General features: G+C 41.7%; 1 protein-coding gene across 9 annotated transcripts in view; it reads right to left on the reverse strand.

Annotated features, from left to right (window-relative positions):
• Positions 1-328: 328 nt before the first annotated feature.
• The window catches only part of cobl (cordon-bleu WH2 repeat protein), a 45,695-nt gene continuing 26,982 nt past the window's right edge, over positions 329-19,041 (reverse strand). For 8 of the 9 annotated variants that reach the window (XM_061716399.1, XM_061716402.1, XM_061716404.1 and 5 more), the window contains 9 exons: positions 14,133-14,718; positions 7,693-8,005; positions 6,673-6,776; positions 6,249-6,440; positions 4,611-6,154; positions 4,292-4,498; positions 3,969-4,085; positions 2,698-2,988; positions 329-2,138 (listed from right to left, as the gene is read on the reverse strand). In XM_061716399.1, the coding sequence (XP_061572383.1) occupies positions 2,049-2,138; positions 2,698-2,988; positions 3,969-4,085; positions 4,292-4,498; positions 4,611-6,154; positions 6,249-6,440; positions 6,673-6,776; positions 7,693-8,005; positions 14,133-14,718 (3,444 nt within the window). In that variant the 3' untranslated portion in view covers positions 329-2,048. The other variant, XM_061716406.1, reaches the window with a different exon arrangement.

Genomic DNA, 19,041 nt, shown 5'->3' on the forward strand with positions numbered 1-19,041 from the left:
TCATTTGTTTGCATCTGAGGGAAAGTGGACTGAAACAGTGACTAATGTTTGAGCAATCAGGAATTCAGAGTCCATTCTTTGAGAGTGATTTAGTGTGACCACATGGTGATGAGTTGGGGCCACGAGCTGCTGCCAGGAATAGCAGCTCAGTTGTGGCGCTGCAGTTTATAATATATTTCATGAGGACAGCAGAATGACTACGCTCTTCGTGCAACCACAGTGCTGAGGAAGGCCAACACATGACGGCGTTTGTCTAATTTCTATTTACGTTGAGAAAATTGTTTCTTCATATCTAGAATTTCAAAGAGACAAATAAACTCATATGCAGTTCAATTTTCAGTTGATTACAAAATGATTTATTGACTTTAAAGTTTAGTAGGTACAAATAACCGTGCAAGCTTTCCACGAAAAAAAATTTAAAAAAATAAAAAGCAACAGCTTAAAAATCTTTCAATCTACTCGTGGTATAAATCAGTTATCACGATTTCTTGAAGTTTATAAAATATACAATGCTACACTGTGCTGTAGTCTCACGTGTGCAGAGGAAATGAAATAAACATCATTGAACAAATAAAGTTGGAAAAGTTCTTATGGATGTTGTTAACAGTTGAAATAAATCTCTTTATACTAATAATTGAACTGTCTTCAACCAAAATCATTTAAAAATACACAGCAGTAAATATACAAACCTGAATGTGGAGGCTTTATCTTTACTCTAAAGATAATTCAGCATGAAGTAACTTCAACTACAACCACTGTAAGGCATCTCCATGGTGATGACAGCCCACCCTCAGACCTCCATGCTACAGATGTTGAGTGGAAGAGCAGAACAAAATGCAATAATACTTAAATCAAGGCAACATAACCTCTATAACCGTTTTTTTCTACAACTGCTGGTCCAAAATATACTGGCAATGACTTACTGATTAAATAAAATTGTTTTGCCAACGGTGACCTCCAGCATGTTCATATACAAATAGCAGTAGTGTACATGACAAGAAACAACAAAGAATTCTTCATGTTACTCATTATGTTTGACAATTTTTTGATTTTTAACAGCAGTACAAATGAGCGTTACGATATGAACATAAAGAACAAATGGGCACAAGCCAGCTGTCAGTATTTGAGTCCTCCTCCGAGTCAGGCAGAGGTTGGCGTGATGGACATGGTTCTGCATAAAAACCTCACACTTCAAGCACTGCCAGCAGACCTAGCCATTGGTTGTTTTTCTAAGTATACATATGTTTTAAATACTCTTAATTTGTTAAAATAACATTGTAAGTAGTCCATAACTGGAAAAATCCAACTTATTGCACCCCCTCTAAATGATTTTTATATCAACATCATATACATAACACTGAGCAACAGTATAAGGCAGCCATAACTTACTGTGGTAAAGGCAAATATAGAAATATCCCAAAAATTCGCTGAAAATCTCACATACCATTATATTTGCTTTCATTGGCACACATTTTTGTACATATGTACATATGTCTGGTTTCGACAACTGAACTGAAGTACAGATGGCAAGATGTATTCAGGAACAGTAATATGTTCATAAAGCTGGACGCAAACAAGTCTGAGAGAGTTGTTGTTGGAGTTCGAGCTTTCTGATATTGCTGGGTGGCATTAACTGCACGCTGCATTAATCTTTCACCCACAATGCTTTTCTCGGCCTTTTGGCTTGGCTTCTACCAGACAAACAGTCTCCTTTCAAAGGGAAATGTCTACACCATTCCCATTTTCTTCAAGAAAAAAACTATAATGAAAGGGAGAATAATAATATCCCTGTCTTACTATTCCTTTAAAATAAGGCCCCAATTTTTTTATCTAGCTCATAGGTAGCGCAAACAAATGTTTCTCAGTTTTTTCATTTATTGTATTGTTTTTTCTCTTAGTGCAAACATTTTTCACAAAAAAATGTGACTGGATCCATTATTTCATCATTATTTTTTTAAATGTTTGTTGCAAAAGCAAAGTGGCAGAAAATAAATATGAAGTTCCATTTGAAAGCTGTTTCCTTGTTGCCGGGACGTGGGACCCTCCACTTATGGTCGCAGATTTGATGATGAGGCCGCTTGAACTTGAATTGTCCCTAGTCTGCCATTCACGTGGACTGTTTTTGTCGGCACAGAGACCTAGAAAAAGAAATTACAACATCTCAGTTTTGTTTCTCCACTGTAGTAAGGACGGGAACGGTACATCATGGTGTAGCAAAACGATAAAACGATCAATAAATCACTGTGGTAACTAATTTTTGCACAGCTGCAGGATAAAAAATGAATTGTATCACCTTGAAAATGTTCACACAACAGCTTAGACTGACTATCAACTGAATCTTTATAGTATCTGCCGTTTATCTCCAGTTTCCCTGGTTGGTGGAAAGCAGGAGTAACACACATGAAACCTGATAAGAGCTGTGAGATGAGAAAGGGATGTTGATTCAACCCAATGTTTTTCCACTCCTGTTTCTTGTTTTCATTCCTTCTTCTGTCCTGCCTCTATCTTTTTGTACCATTCTTACATCTGCAGATCAAAAGATGATACACATAGAGATCTGGATACTCCCTGGAAGCTAAAGTACAAATAAAAATGTACAAGTACTGATTCAGAGTAGATTAAAGTTGTTTAAACTCCAAGAATAACATTTACTCTGAGGTGTGAACGCATCCTGTATTTTTATGCATTTTATTTTACCTTTTTTAGCCCCTCGGCCGCAGATCCCGAGCGGATTGCCTCCAGCATTGCCTCTCTGGCCAGGGAAGGATTTGTGGGGTTGTTAGGGTTCGGATGCGCCGCAACGTTTGGCTTACCCTGGGGCAAGGCAGGGGGGGGAGGGGGCGGCGCTGCACCCAGAGGTGCAGGTGGCGTTAAGACAAGGGAAGAGCATGTCATAGAGGGAGGGCAAGAGGAAGAATCTGCACTTTTCTCCCTCTCAGATGTTAATTTCCTCAACTGTTCCAACTCATGGGAAGCCTCAGTTTTCGTCTGCACACACAAAAAATATGAGATGATAGTTAGTCACTTACACATAACTACTAAGATATCTACTTTGTGTTATACGTTCACATTTATATTATTCTATACATATAAGTTACACCGCACTTACCGGTACTATCAGAGGTGTCAAAAGTATTCACATTCATTACTCAGGTACAAGTATAGATACTAGAGTTTAAAAATACTCCTGTTGAAGTATCAACTCAAGTTTTTTTTTGCTCAAGTAAAAGTATAAAAGTACTGGTTTCAAAACTACTTAAAGTATAAAAGTAAAAGTAATGTAAGGGGGAAAAAAGCCATTAAGGACAAAAGCCATTGAAAATGAATGCATCTTAGTATAATGCAAATATATTAAAGAACCATATATGTGTACTATTGAGCATTAACATGTGTTTCAGAGAGCAGAAGATATGATGACTAGTTGCCTATAAGTATTGTAATGGTGCAAAAAGTCAAACTTCAGAGGCATGTTATCATTTATCCTAACCTTTATTGGATTGTACATCCAAGTTTAGTTGCAGGAATCTGAGGGAACGGATGTAAGAACAAAACTGGACAAGAACATCTGAAACAACCACAACCAAATTCACTCTATCCGGATGGAGCAATTTAACTGGATAGTTTTTTTTTAAAGGCCGGAATGAAATAGAGTAACGAGGCTGTTTTTAAAATGTAAGGAGTAAAAAGTACAGATAATTGTGTGAAAATGTAAGGAGTAAAAGTAAAAAGTCGTCTGAAAAATAATTACTCCAGTGAAGTATAGATAACCAAACTTTCTACTTAAGTAAGGTAACGAAGTATTTGTACTTTGTTACTTGACAGCTCTGCTTACTATTTAGCCAATCCTATTACGTACAAGGCCAAACATATTGTCAAAGTGTAATAGGTATATATCACATTAATTTCACCACTGATAGAGTAGATGCCAGTGCAGGGATATTACATAGATAGCCAGCAGAAGATCTTACTTTTCTCAGCCTGCTGGTGTTAGTCTGGGCTCTAATGGCAGTGAGAAGAGTAGACCTTTCACTCTCTTCTTCAACATGAGACTCTTTCTTCAGGTCGTTGGAATCAGACGCTGATATCTGATCAGGAAATAGAAGGAAAACAATTCTTTACTTATCCTCTATCCAGCACAATCACATAGCAGGAGATTTAGACTACGGTAATATGTAAAATTAGTGAAGTGTACAACTGGGCAGATCCGGCCCCATAGTTAGTACAATAAACACAGTGATCCCACTTCCATAGACTTGTCTTATTTAGTTTAGTTTGTTTAGTTTGACCTCACCTTCTTCAGCCTGTCCCTGCCTCCGTTGGTCTGGATGGCCTCCATCAGGCTGCTGTGGAGAGATGTCTCCTTCTCAACAGATCTGCAGATCACTGGCTTGAACTTTTTAACAGGCCCAAACAGCGTGACTGCCAGAGGCCCCGGGCTCTCACCCCCGTCTGACGCTGTGGCTGAGGGGTTCACATCCTCAGCCGTGTGCTTCAAACCCTGTTACATACATAGTTTTGTTTCATTTTCTTTCACAATGTAAAGGATTTTAAGAGATGCTTCTTGGGCAATGTTTTTATGATTCATATTTGTATGTATTTGTTTTACTTACACTTATCTGGCCTTGAGATGTGGTCGTATGGGCGGTTGGTGGTTTAGAGGAAGGTTGAGGAACACTGCTTTTTGCTGGGCTGGGGCTTCTAGGTCGAATGTGTTTAATATAATCTCTGTTATTATTGGCAGCCGCTATTGTTCGGGTGGATTCACCGAACTGACTGTAATTATTCTTGGCTGCGTCCAACGTATCGGAACCTTCTTTGTTTAATACGCCATTTTTCTCAAATCTCCTCCTGTCCAATTTCACTTCTTCACAATCTTTCTGTCTCAGACTATGTGACATATACTCTGGATAGCTCATAGACCTCTTGGAACCAGGTGGGTTGCATGTGGGAGTAGAGGCATTTTCCTTATTATCTGAAGACGAAGATGGCAAAGATTGGAGTGGATTCACTTGTGTGGAGCGACCAGGTCCCTGAAGGCCAGCAGGTGCTGCTGAAGCAGAGTAGTCAGGGATATTTGGGATGCTGCTCGGTTTAGCTGAGGTCTTTGGGGCGTATTTGGTGATGGCAGACGCCACATATTGGCTTGAGGTTCGCCTGGATGGTTTGAAGAACGACAAATCCTTTTTCGAGTCTGGAAGCAGTGCAGGATTAGTTCTTGGCTGCTGAACGTTTTTGGACACTGAAACCTTGCTCTGCACCTCAGCCCACTCTTTGCGCACAACTTTGTCATCTTGCACAGCTTCCTTAGCTTCTTTTCCCACCAGAACATTAACTTGGTCCATCTGCACAGGTTTAGAAACTGTACTTTGCGTTGTGCTATGGTATTCTGGGCGACTGACTCCCAAACCAACGCTAGTGGAACTGTGGAGGCCATTTACGCTCTCTTCAGCCTTATCATTCAGACCTGTTCTTTGAGACGCAGCCTTTTCTTGTCTCTCATTTGAGCTCCAAAACGTTTTGGCCTTTTCAAGAGGAGGGGAAACTGCATTATCCCGTGACTCAGTTAACCGACTAGCTTTATTCCGGGAGATGCCCGCCATCACCATATTTCCTTGATCGTCAATCTTAATGGCACCAGTGGTTAGTGTGGCAGCTGAGAGGGTTGTCGGAGCATGTATAACTGTGGGTTTGGGAGGGACCACGGTAAATGTTTTCATACCAAAACGCGACGTAACATTGCGTGTGATTTTGCCATGGGAAGTGCTCAAACCAGAGTTGCTCTGGTTAAATCGGACCAACTCTTCGTCTTTTCCTGTAAACACTGATCTCTGAATCTTTGAAGGATGCTCGGGTTTCTTGATCTCAGCGTTCTTGCCATCTTTTTGCATGTCCACGTTAGATTTCACCGCCAATGTATGTTTATTCTCTTTTATATTGTAGGCATCACCAATACGCCTTGCTTTATTGTTTGACTCTATTATCTTTTCTTCCTTTTGAGCAGCAGTACATTTGTTTTCTGGTGGTTTGCTACGCTGCTCCGATTGAGTTAACTTCTTAGCACTTGCATTACTTTTGTTAGCAGTGACGGCAGTTGTATAAGCATTGTTGTTTTTGTTCTGTGGCTCCACATTGGGCTTCTGACAAAAGCCTGGACCTGTAATGTGATGGAGCAAGAAAGAAAATCAACACAATAGTGGGAAAAACACATGTGAACGGAGTACATACTGATAACTAGCTGTTCTTCCTACCCTTGCTGGGAGATGGCTCAGTGTTGGTTAATGATTTCACCACATGTTCTTCAACAATACAGTCATACTCCTGCAGCACATCATCTATGGCTGTGACTGGCACATCCATGTCCACTACAGACACAGGAACGTCATTACTGTTGGTGGACATGATATAAGCAGCGTCTTTTCTTGAGATAACCTCTTCATGGTCTGAAAAAGAGCAAAATCAAACAGTTAATGGATTATTCTTTAAAATTCTGGACATATTTTGATTTATACAACACATTGCGTCAGACATTAGCATTCAAATAAGCTTTTGTTCATTTAATATACAGTGATGTTGCAAGCTTTAAAGCTCTTTTACATAAATAGACACATTTATAGCATCAGTTCAAACTTGACACCTTCATTTGGCTTGTATCCTTTTGATATTCCTTCTCACCTGCAAGGTTTGCGTCAAAATCTGCCAAGGTCTGATGGAGTTGGGACGTGAGCTCTGAGTCTTCTTCATAGGCGTTGACCAAATGTCCCTGAGATTTAGTGTTCCTGAGAATGGTACATAAAACTGTGTTAGAATCCCTACTAAACACAAGCAGAGTCACATACAGTATCTGCAAAAAACAGAGAAACTGCTCCATTTGGGAATTAAAAAAAAAACATTGTATATGCTGATACTACTTGATTTTTTTTGTTGCAACTGGCACTGAAAAGATGCAAAAGGTTCTTTTTTTATTATTGTTGCAGCACATTCAGTACTCTTCCTGCTACTAATAAGGCCCTGCAAAGGCAGCTCAGTAGTAAGAGCAAGAAAAAAACTGTGTATCTTTGTAGTTGTTCAAAGTTAAATGCTATTTGTATTGGCTTTGAAACATACTGCTGTTAAGATGTTGTTACCACACAACAGAGAAATCCCATAAATTAGCATCATATTAGCCGTAACAAATTGCAAAAAAGGCCAAACCAAATAGAAGTTATCCTCTTAGAAACTTGGACGGGCCCTCTTTTCCTCGATGATTCTGAGAAAACAGGCTCAAAGCGCTTTCCTGAAATACTGAGCAGCCAGGAGCATCGGGCCAAAACCTTGACTCATTAAACTTCTCTGAGCAGGAGCACTGGTAAAAGATCCTCGGTCTGGGCACACTCCTTCCTTATGTATTTCACAAAAATGTCAAAATCGAAAAGTGATCTGGAGTAGTTTTCATTTTCCAAAGAGACCTTCAAAAAGTGCCTCAAACCACAACTATGAAAGCCCAGCACAACAAGCCCAGGCTGCCAACTACAGCCATTACTGAAATCCAATATGATGGGAGTTTCTCTTGGATATCGGCTAATCTGAGTTGTCTGAATTATATTGCAAACAATGCAGACATCACTTTGTGCACATCACATTTACATTCTACTTTCTTTCCCCCTCAATGTTGCTCCTGTCACTTCTATCTGTTTTTTCATTGTTGCTCTCTACCTGTGTATTGATCCCCAGGTGCCACATCCTTCATCGCTGTCAGAGGAAACGTCCCGCCCAGGTCGCTTCAGTTTCTCTCCACTTCTTCCATTAAGGCGCAGGCTCCCGTTCAGGGAGGTGGGCTGAGTGTCAGACAGAGGACTGACCATGCCTGAGTCCTTGGCCTCGGTTGTATCCTCAGAAGCTGCGTAAACCTGGTCGGGCAGGCTGCTGCTCCTGCTGCTGCTGTCCAGGGACAGGGTCTCGCCATCAAATGCTTCGGTTTCTGGTTTGTGGCCACTGGCTGCTGAACTCTGCATGGAATAAGGCCAAGCTGGGAGAGGATAACAGCAAATATTTTAGTATGTATTTGGTGTCGTCACACCACTCAAAAGTGTCAGCAACAACACATTTCAACATCCAAATCATGGGTTCCCATATTTTTGTCAGTGAAAGGAATGGACAGTTGCTCCTTATACAGATGGAAGTGTATAAGGTAATAATTGTACTGTATGTGTCAGGATGAGGCAGCCAGAGGCCACATATATTTTATTAACCCATTGAGACCTGATGCAAGACCTGTTTTCTTTTACTTTTCAAGTCTGGAGTCATGCACATGTCAAATCAACTCAAAACCTTCATAACTGCTTTGAAAATATTGATATCATGGGGGCAAAGTCTGCAATTAAAAATTGGACAGCTTAACCCCTCAAACTGTTTAACTTAAATTCTTCTAGTTATAAGGTTTTTAAAAATAACTACGTTTTCAAGAAAGCCCTCAGATTTTAGAAGGCTTTATTCAATTGAAGGGTTAGATCTTAATGGGTTAATCGTTCATCCAATTTTTAGACCTTCTTATCTTTATCAGAACAAAAAAAAGGTAATAATCATAACAAAAAATGTGTGTAAAGCACAGGATGCAGAGCAAAGGCCAAGAGAGGGAAGGAGAGTGAAAGAAAATAGAGAACATATTTACCTTAGTTTCTGACACTACACACACACAAACGCACACACATGTAAACAAACAAACCAGAAAGCACAGGCCAAATATACCAAACAAGCCTGGAGCACAACCACTTGTGGCTTGATAAAATATCTTAAATGATGTGTGGGTGGACTTACTGTAAACAAACCCTTTTAATTAGATTTTTACGATACTGTTTTAGGTTCAAGGGAAAGAGAATTGCCTCATAGCCTCTCGTCTCTTTAGTACACTCATGCTTGACTCAGTTCTGTGGCTTTTGGAAACTTATTTAGAGTGTCCCTAATCTCATTGAACTCTAAGCCAAGAGACTAAAACTCAATATACTATTTATTAGTTTGGGGTTTTTTTTTTTCTTCAGCTGAACCAGAATTTCATAATTCGCATCATTCACCTGGGGCTTATTTAAAATGTCTGTAATGTCAAGTAGAGGTGAGAGTTAGCATAAGTTTGGGCATGCATTGTGTTTTATGCCTTCCTGTGTGCACATGCACGTGTGTATGTGTGTGTGTGTGTGTGTGCGCGTGTGTGTGCGTGTGTGCTCGGCCTGTGAGTTTTGGGTCTGGTCCTAATAGTGTGGTGAGAACAGTCAGTTCCAGGAGATGTGGTGATGACTCACAGGGCTGTCCTCCCAGCTCCTTCCCAGCAACTGCTAAGTCATGCCAGTTACAGCCACAATCAGCACACATTCACACGCACAAACACACGGTCGCTAGCATGTGCACGTACATGCACGCTTGCTCTCGAAAACGCAAATTCAGAAAGACCTTGAGCACATGCTTCTATTAAAGCCAAACAAAATGAGACTCCACTCCCAAGCTGTCAATACAGTGAGATGTTACTGGTCAAAGCCTGACCCTGGCAATTCATGCACAAAACCAAATCAATAACCTGCTGTCTTGGTCCAGTTTTCAGTTCTTTAATTGAAAAAGTTTGTTCAAACACACATCCTGCTTTTCGATTACATTACCACACGGTCACAGGCTCAATAGGAACACATCTCTTTACGAGGGAAGCCAACTGCATCACACTTCGTTGTCTTTCATCTTACAGAGTTCCTGACCGAATGGGTCAAAATATTCGCTGTGTACCAAAAATGAAACCAGATTGGAGTTTAAAATGAAATCTGGTAAATCATCTCAAATATTACCTAATGACATTCTCTATTTCCATAGTTGCATATAAATGGTTCAGAGGAACTCAACTAGCATCGCACCACCACCTGACAGAGCACTTTTTAACATGTGTCAAATACTACAGTGCTCAAAACTGTAAACGTGCCTACACTATGCCTTAAGGTCACATTGTTTTAGCCCATTTTTTAACAATATAATTCAAACAATGAACACACTTTATATATAGCATGTGCAAGTATTAAAAAAACAAGCTGTGACATACATGTGCAAGAAAGCAGTTCTACAACTAAATAACATACAGAGGTTCTGAAAGGAAAGCTTTATTAAGGAGGAGTTCTTATATTTCATTTGGTTGTCTTTATAAAATATATGCATAGGTCACCAGTCTCACACTATCTCCAAAGTCAGCATTCGTTTGGGTTTCCGATTTCTAATCCAAGCCACAACACCAGGCACCACCAGAGGAACACTGTCCACCTATTGATCTTTCACAGATACTTGCTGATATCACATGGCCTCGCCTCACTGTCCTCTGATCACATTCTACATGTCCATTTTAAACCCTTATCTCACGCTTAAAAAATGTCAATGCATCAAAGTTAAATGTAAAACCATTTGTTCATAGTGACATGATAATACAGAAAGAACCATAGACTAAATAGCATTTGAATAACAAGACTGCAAACACATTGTGTAAAACCAAGTTTAAACTACAAAAAAAAGGACAGAAATAAAACTGCAACACCAAGTAAAAGGGAACTTAATCAGCTGCAGAAAAACCTCTCAGAGGAATGAGAAGGGGCTGCTATCAAAGGAAAGTCCAGCAGAAAGAAGACAAACTGCAAAGAAGCAAAGGGAGCTGATGTAAAAGGGTTGCCAGGGTGAAGAAAGGATCAAGCCAGAGAGACTTCAGGAGTGTTTGGAGCGCAGACGCACAGGCCCACAGCAGTAAACTAAAAAGGTGGGAAGGGGTGGGGGAAGAGAGGAACAGATGAGATTTGAGATTACTAGATCATTCACGGATCACTCAACAAAGAAGCTGAAAACTCAAAAGTTGAAGAAAGAAAATTACAAACAGTGACATAAAAAAAAACAGAAGAAGGTATTTCAGCAACCTGGCATGGTAACGCAGAAACACACACAGAGTTCAGCATCACTCAGCAACCTCTTCAATAACACATCGAATATACTCCCATGCACTGTGTAAATGCAACTTGAAAAGCACTTCAGTTGATTGCGCTTGACCTCAGCCCTGAACTTTTGGATCCACAAGAAACAACATAGATTACAGACTGACATTTATAGACACGAAGCACCTTGACCTTGTGTGGACCCACTGTCACTTAACAACTCAGCTGCACAAGTCGCTGAAGGGGAGATGGAAAGCATGTGAGGACAGAGTTCAGTATGCACAGACACACACATCTCAAAGGGTTTGTGGGTCAAGTTACAGGTATTTGCAAATTCAAATGGGAAAAAATGAAATGAGAATAGAAAAACCAGGATACCAGTCTCAAGACAAGAGGAAGAAAAAGAAAAAGAGAGCTGCACTCTAACCCACATTGGGGAGCTGCTCTCTCCACCTCTACGGCTTCCCGTGGAGATATCATGCCTGCGTGCTCCCTGAGAGGGGAGGAAGAGTGAGTAACAGACTGTGATGGCTCCCTGTTGGGGGCAACGATGAAGTTGAGTGGCACTGGACCAAGATTGTTTCCTGGATGAAAAGGCAGGGCAGATGCAAAGGCTCATAACAGAAAAATTATACATCTGACACAAAACAAGACATGTTTCTGCCACGGCAGAACACAGAAGGTAAGACAAGGAGGTAAGAGCAGTCCAACAAGTGATCCACACTGAAATCCTTAGAGGAGTTTTATGTTGGCCTGCTGCAAAATAAACAAGTATTATGAAGAAGGATGTGGTTTGCATCAAAGTTAATGAGACAAACAATGGAGAGTCACATAAAACATATTAATAAGACAAGGCTTCTCCAGTGCAGTGCTTCTGTTATTTCAACATACTGTATCAGCTCTGCTGCCTTCAGGGCTGCAAGATTTTAATGATCTCAAAGTGGAACTTTTCTTCCCTGGAGGGAACAGCTGTTGAAACAACTGATTTATACATATATGCAGACTCATTAATTGCAGACTGTGTTTTCACAATAATAAAAGTATTTTTTTAATTTAATATAAAAACCATGAGACGTTCTCCACAGTATTGGTAAAGTTAATTTCATTTGTGTTTCAAGTATATTTTATGTTTTCGTTTTAATGCCTCATCAGTACATTTGCCCTAAGTTTTTAAATCATCATACTGGCAGTGGATCAGTGTTGCACAAGAACCAGATAAGAATCTGCCATGGTTTCTCTCAGAACGAAGTGCAGTCGACACTCTGCCTCCTCCGAGTAACCCTCACGCCTATTTTGCTCCTCCCACCTGACCGCTGTGCAACATTTGCCCGGGACCAGAGTGACACAGATGCATAAATCAAAAGCACATAAAATTGCAAACAGTTCAGGGTGACTGATCTTTGCACTACCGTAAAAATACAAGTAATTTTAGTGTTACGCCTGTGGAATTTCACAATATAGTAAAAACCTCTAACCTTGACAACAAGGTTTAACAGGCTGTCAGATGAAGTTTTCTTTCTGTTTTTTTAAGGCACAAATTTGAGTTCACCACTTGGAATGTAAAGATCTAGGTTTCAAAAAAAGCCAAATTATTCATGAAGTGCAGCACTTAAAGATAGAATAGAAACAAGTTCAGTCCATTACTGAGTCAAGAGTCAAATAAAGGAGCATTATGTTGATATTAACATGTCAAATATGGCTATTACTATACATGCATATTTTTTAGCACTGAATTGCAAGATAAAATAATAGTAATTCATGTTGTATTTCAAAAATGGATGCCAACTGACATGACGTAATAGCAGTACAGCTGCTATTCAGACCAGTGTAACTCCTGGCTGATCACAAATGTGCATAACCATGAAATATAAAGGCAGCAATGGTATTCTCCATGTGCAGGGTGTAGCTGTTCTTAATCAAGAGTTATGCCATCTTGTCACTACCCGGTATGTACTAAACATATAAAATGAGTGCATTTACCAGGCAGCACAGACAAAGTGTCACTTTAAGAGAAAAGGCTGTAAACTAATGTTGACGTTGGGTGAACGACAAAAAAAGCAAACAAAAGGTAAGTTGAGGTATTGTGGCTCTTCTCATACACAAATTGTATTTCGTCTTGATTTTTTAATTTAAGAAATTAAGAGAATAATGAATATATAAAAACACTGAAAACTGGGAGAATTCCAAGGTGTCAGGTTAGACAGAAATGTCTATTTATGTAAAATGTTTCTGGTGTCTAATCTAAACGTTTCTTTAGCTCGTGTCTTGCTCTCCATCGTGCTTCCCTCCTTAAAACTCCTCAGGTCTCCCTGTTACTTTCTCGCCACCCTGTCATCCCTCTGCAAAAAGCTTCCCATGCTCTGTTCTCTACACCTCTTCCTGTTTCTCTCACCTTTCATATCCCTTCTGAGGTCGATGGCTCTCTCATCTCTGCCCCCGTCACACATGACAACCCTCTGCTGTTAACTCACTTTGACATAGAATAATCTGGGTTATATGTAAATCACTGAGGCCAGCTAAAGTTCAAGTCGTTGCTATCCGTCTTTGTATGAAACAGCTCAGAGTTTGTGTGGGTGGTTGCATGAGCAAGGCACGGAGAGAGCAAGGGAAACAAATAAAGTGAGGGGCAGAAAAAGGAATTAAGAAATGAATGACAGATAAGCGCAAGTGAGAGACAAAGACTTGATTGTTGCAGGAGCTATGATGAAAACTAGCTGTACTAGTTTCCCCACCTTCAGTCACAGAGAACCTCAACAGTCTGATGTCTGCCTTACTACTTCAAGATACGGTGACTTTACTCCTTTGAGAAGGGCTCACTGGTCAATGGCCAGGATGATTTTCTTTCATTTTATGCTTGTTGCCAAAACCTAACTTTAAATCAAAGTTTAACTGAATATTTAAATCCAAAGATTGATACGCTCCAAAAAATATATATGGATACAACAGGTGGGCATTAAAGCAGCATTGATTTGTTGCTCTATCCTTTGCTCCTTCAGTTTTGTTATTTTATATTTACCTATATAAGAGACATTATTTAACGAGTTGCATACTCACTATCGAGGGTAAAAATTTCTTAAAAGCAATTAGAACGCATTTCAAGCATTCTTTCCAACTCTTTCAATGTTATCATTTGTTTTTAATCTATTACCGGTAACTGAAGTCTTTAAATGTTGTGTTGCATGTGTGACGTCTTGTGATTTGACTTGTATTTACCGACGGCACTGTGTCTGTTGTTTTCCACTTCATCCATTTTCAGATTTAGGTCCGACTCTGTCGCTGACCTAGAGCTCTTCTCTGAAGTTGCTTCTTGATTTGTTGTGGCAAGTGTGTTGCTGGCTGATTCCAAGTTCCTGTCGCTGGAGCTTTTTGAGATGGGCTGGACCCGCACAGAGCTGCTTAATGTGCTGGTGCTGCAGTAGGAGGCAGCCTGATCTAGGTCTGCGTCTGAGTCATCAAGGCTGTGGCTGAAGTCAGAGCTGGAATCCTGCACAGCCAGGCTGTCAATGGTGCTGCTGCTCAGAGATGGAGAACTGGGGGCTGGCGTGGCAGGTGAAGGCTGAACTGCTATTATGAGAGGAGGTGGTTTTACTGTTTGTGCTACCACGGGGGCATCGGCGACTGGGCTTGACTGTGCCAGCTTGATGTGGCAGACTTGGGTGGGTGTTTCAGTAGAGCGGCCTTCAGGAGTAGGAGCAGCTGAAACTGAGGTGTCATCAGAGTCGCCCATGAAGGTAGATGGAGTGGGAGGTGGAGCTGGAGCCTTTCTTTTCCGTTGCTGGCTCTCTGAACCAAGGATTACCTGATAGAAAATAAATTAAGGAAAAGAATGTAAACAGCAGAAGTCTATGAAGTTCATTTGGCATCATGCACATCGTGTGTATCTATGTGTGTTTGTGCCTTAACTATAAATAATTCAGTCAATTCAGTCTGCCAGCACCAAAAAGAGGGTTTACTACTGGGCAATCTAATCGAGTGCAGTTCTGGCAGACGCTTGTGCATTTGAATTCATCAGTGTCAACATTCCTTTTAACTTATCCTGCAAGTAGACATATAAGGTCTGCCAGCAATTCACTTAAAATGATGCAGCAATACTGTGAGGCATGCTGATATTTTTATTTTACTTGATTTTTATTGGACACATCAACCACTATTTAAATGCAAAGCTGTTCTGCGGATTTATTTTATGACAAAAATGTAAAGCGTTAAGTGATCACCCAAACAAAACTGGTTAGATGGTTTTGATGGAAAAAATTTTTTTTTTAATTATTCAAGCTAAACTTTGGTTTTGAAAAGAAAAATGTTTTAAAAGAATAAAGACAGAAATAAAAAAGAAAACGGAACCAATAACCGATATGACAAATAACCACTTACATGACAAGTAAGTTGGTTGGGTACATTTCAGCATTAGACAAATCTTTATTTTAAATACATACAATACCAACTTGTGCTTTCAATTTTTTTCCCTCCGAAACTCAGCAAGGAACATGCCCAGAGCTGCATACAGCATTGCATCATTCAATAGGGCAAGAAAGAGATCAGGCCACCTTGCTGTTCTGCAGGCAAACTGGGTTCAACATGTGAACTCAGTGAACTCAACGCATGGCATGCTATGGAAATCTAAATGGCCCCCCAACTGCCTGTCTTTCTCTTCATTGCTCTCCTGCTTTTCTCCCTCTCTGACATTCATATATACACAAATAAAGACACACTGGTGGAACTAGGCCAAAGTTGAAGCTGCAATGGATGACTGACTTGCCTATAAAGATGGATGTGTATATCTGTGGTGTGTGTATGCATGCAAGTATCTGAGTATGTTTGTGCGTGCATTTTCTGTAGAGTGGAGCATAAGAGTGCAGTTAAGCAGCACAATAAAAGAAAGAAAGCAGTGGCTTGACACAAGCATATGCATGCACACTTATCTGTGTGGCTGTACAGACAAACACTGATGTATGCAAAGTTGGTGCCATACCTCCGGCTGGCCTTGAGTGTAACAACTGAGTGTTGTCAATCCTTGTTTAAACAAATCCTTGGGTGTTGCTACACTTATGGTGGGATGACTGCAAATGTTGCATGCATACAGGAATGTTCAGAGCTGTTGATGAGACTCCAGGCTACATCAGACCACACTAAAACTAACCAACATTCTAAGTGCATCTACCTGATCCGAACTGGAAGTGCATTGTTTTACTGGTCTCCACATTTTTGGCCACTGTCTGTTGTGGCAGCATGCAGAGTGTTTCAAATTTATGTTACGAGAAAAAAAAAAAAGAAATGGTGAGTGAAAGTGAATTGTTTGCATTTTACACGTAACACAAGACTCTCTCACACCAATCACAGCTGTGCGCCTCAGACAAATTCAACAACCACGCAGTTCACATCCTGAACAAACCATTGTAAACTATGAATATGTGTCTTTTTCGAGAAACAACGTGACATGGGTACATATTATAAAGAATGGTCCTTTGCAAAACAGCTCAGACAACTAAACCAACACAGGCTGCCGTGTCCCTTAAATTTTCCACTCCATGGTTTGTGAGGCTATGGGCCCCATGTTGAAGCATGTTGATCAGATAGGGCCACCCATGGAGGCCTCAATCTGCTGGCGTGACCATTCAGCAGTTGTTTTGAAGGACTCTTGATGGTGAAGGCCTTTGTAACAGAGCAACATTACAGCTCTAATTTGGAATGTAAAATGGAGTGTGTATGTATGAAGGGGGGTGACACTGTATTTGTATCTGCATGGACATGACAGCATGCATGAGCCTATCCACAGATGCATCTGTGGATATGAACGTGTACGCAGGAGGTAATAATAGCAGCTGAGCAGTGTCAACACGAAGGGCAACAGGTCCATAAACACCCTAACAGCAAGATGGACAGCTGGCATGTGTTAAAGATACGGTGGGAGTCTATATGAATGGTATGTGTGAGTGTATGTGTGTGTGTGTGTGTGTGCGTGTGTGTGTGTGTGTGTGTGTGTGCGTGTGTGTGCGCTCATGATGAAAGGAGTTCAATGTGTTTGAGTAAGAGGGTGAGGGAAGGGGTGGTGGGTGGAGAAGGGGACCAGGAGACACATGGCTGACCCAGTTCCATTGTCGTGCAGCTTGTCCTACTAACCCACTGAAATTCAAGTGTAGTTGAAATCAGAGCAGGGTGACACTGAAGCAGAACTAGCGCACGGAACAGCTGGCGATGATACTAATACACAGTTATGTAAAGGTTTTTGTAATGGATTCTTCGGTTTTATGTATGATGACTTTAAAAAAAAATATTCAGATGCCCTTGTTGAATCTTGGTGAGCCTTAGGTTGCTGCTGCTTTTAATACGTGACGAAAATCAGTCAACAAACAAAATTTCACTTCAACTGTTACTAATTTAACTTTGGGATTGTTTTCACAGATCTTTTCAAATCATTTAGGCCAACTTAAAGGAGATATGTTGCCCCTTTTTTAAAGGCTGACGCAACTTCCTGGAGTCTACAAAACTCTTTGGTCAACTTTTTATTTTTTTTAAACAGAAAAGAAGTTGAATTTCTTCCTCCGCCAGCATATCCAACTCACCACCACGGCGTGAGGGTCTTTTGGGAACGTCTGGCCGAGCCCTCTGTCAGGGAAGTCTTCAACTCTCATCTCCCAGAGAACTTCTCTCAGAAGGGGAGGCTGGGGACATTGAGTCCGAGTGGACCATGTTCTCTGCCTCCATTGTCGACGCGGCGGCTCGAAGTTGTGGACGCAAAGTCTCTGGTGCCTGTCGTAGCAGCAACCCCCGAACCCGGTGGTGGACACTGGAGATAAGGGATGCCGTCGGCCTGAAAAAGGAGTCCTACCAGACCATGTTGGCCTTCGAGACTCCTGACGCAGTAGATTGTACTAGCAGGCCAAGCAAGCCGCAGCTCGGGCAGTCCTGGAGGCAAAAACTCAGGTCTGGGAAGAGTTCGGTGAGGCCATGGAGGAAGACTTTCAGTGAGCCCCGAGGAAATTCTGGCGAACCGTTCAGCGCCTCACAAAGGGGAAGCAGTACTCTGCCAACACCGTTTACGGTGCGGGTGGGGAGCTGTTGACCTCGACCTGGGACATCGTCGGACGGTGGAAGGAATACTTTGAGGATCTCCTCAACCCGACGGACATGCCTTCCACTGAGGAAGCAGAGAGCGGGGACTCTGGGACGTGCTCATCCATCACCCAAGCCGAGGTCACTGAGGTAGTTCGTAAGCTCCTCAGTGGCAGGGCATCGGGGATGGATGAGATTCGCCCTGAGTACCTCAAGTCTCTGGATGTCGTAGGGCTGTCTTGGTTGACACGCCTCTGCGACATTGCATGGAGGAAGGGGACAGTATCTCTGGAGTGGCAAACCGGGGCCGGAGAATGTGTTCCAACTATAGGGGGATCACACTTCTCAGCCGCTGGAAAGTCTACGCCAGGGTACTGGAGAGGAGAATACAGCCGATGGTTGAACCTCGGATTCAGGAGGAACAATGCGGTTTTCGTCCCGGTCGTGGAACACTGGACCAGCTCTATACCCTCCGCAGGGTGCTCGAGGGTTCATGGGAAGGCATTCGACTGTGTCCCTTGTGCAATTCTGTGGGGGGCGCTCAGTGAGTATGGGGTTCGGTTAAGGGCTGTCCGGTCTCATCGCATTGCCGGCAGTAGATCAGACTTGTTCCCGGTGCATGTTGGACTCCGGCAGGGCTGCCCTTTGTCAGCGGTCCTGTTCATAATTTTTATGGACAGGACAGGACATGGGATCCGGTTTGGGAACCACAGGATTTCATCCCTGCTTTTTGCGGATGATTTTGTCCTGTTGGCTTCATCGAACCAGGGCCTTCAGCATGTGCTGGGGCGGTTTGAGTGCGACGCGGCAGGGATGAGAATCAGCACCTCCAAAACCGAGGCCATGGTTCTCCATCGGGAAAGGGTGGCGTAACTTCTCCGGGTGGGTGGAGAAGTCCTGCTTCAGTGGAGGAGTTCAAGTATCTCGAGATCTTGTTTACAAGTGAGGAAAAGATGGAGCGTGAGATTGACAGACGGATCAGTGCAGCGTCCACAGTTATGTACCGGACTGTGTACCGGACTGTCGTGGTGAAGAAAGAGCTGAGTCGAAAGGCGAAGCTCTCGATTTACCG

This window comes from Cololabis saira, chromosome 3 (assembly GCF_033807715.1).
Source record: "Cololabis saira isolate AMF1-May2022 chromosome 3, fColSai1.1, whole genome shotgun sequence".
Taxonomy (NCBI): Eukaryota; Metazoa; Chordata; class Actinopteri; order Beloniformes; family Belonidae; genus Cololabis; species Cololabis saira.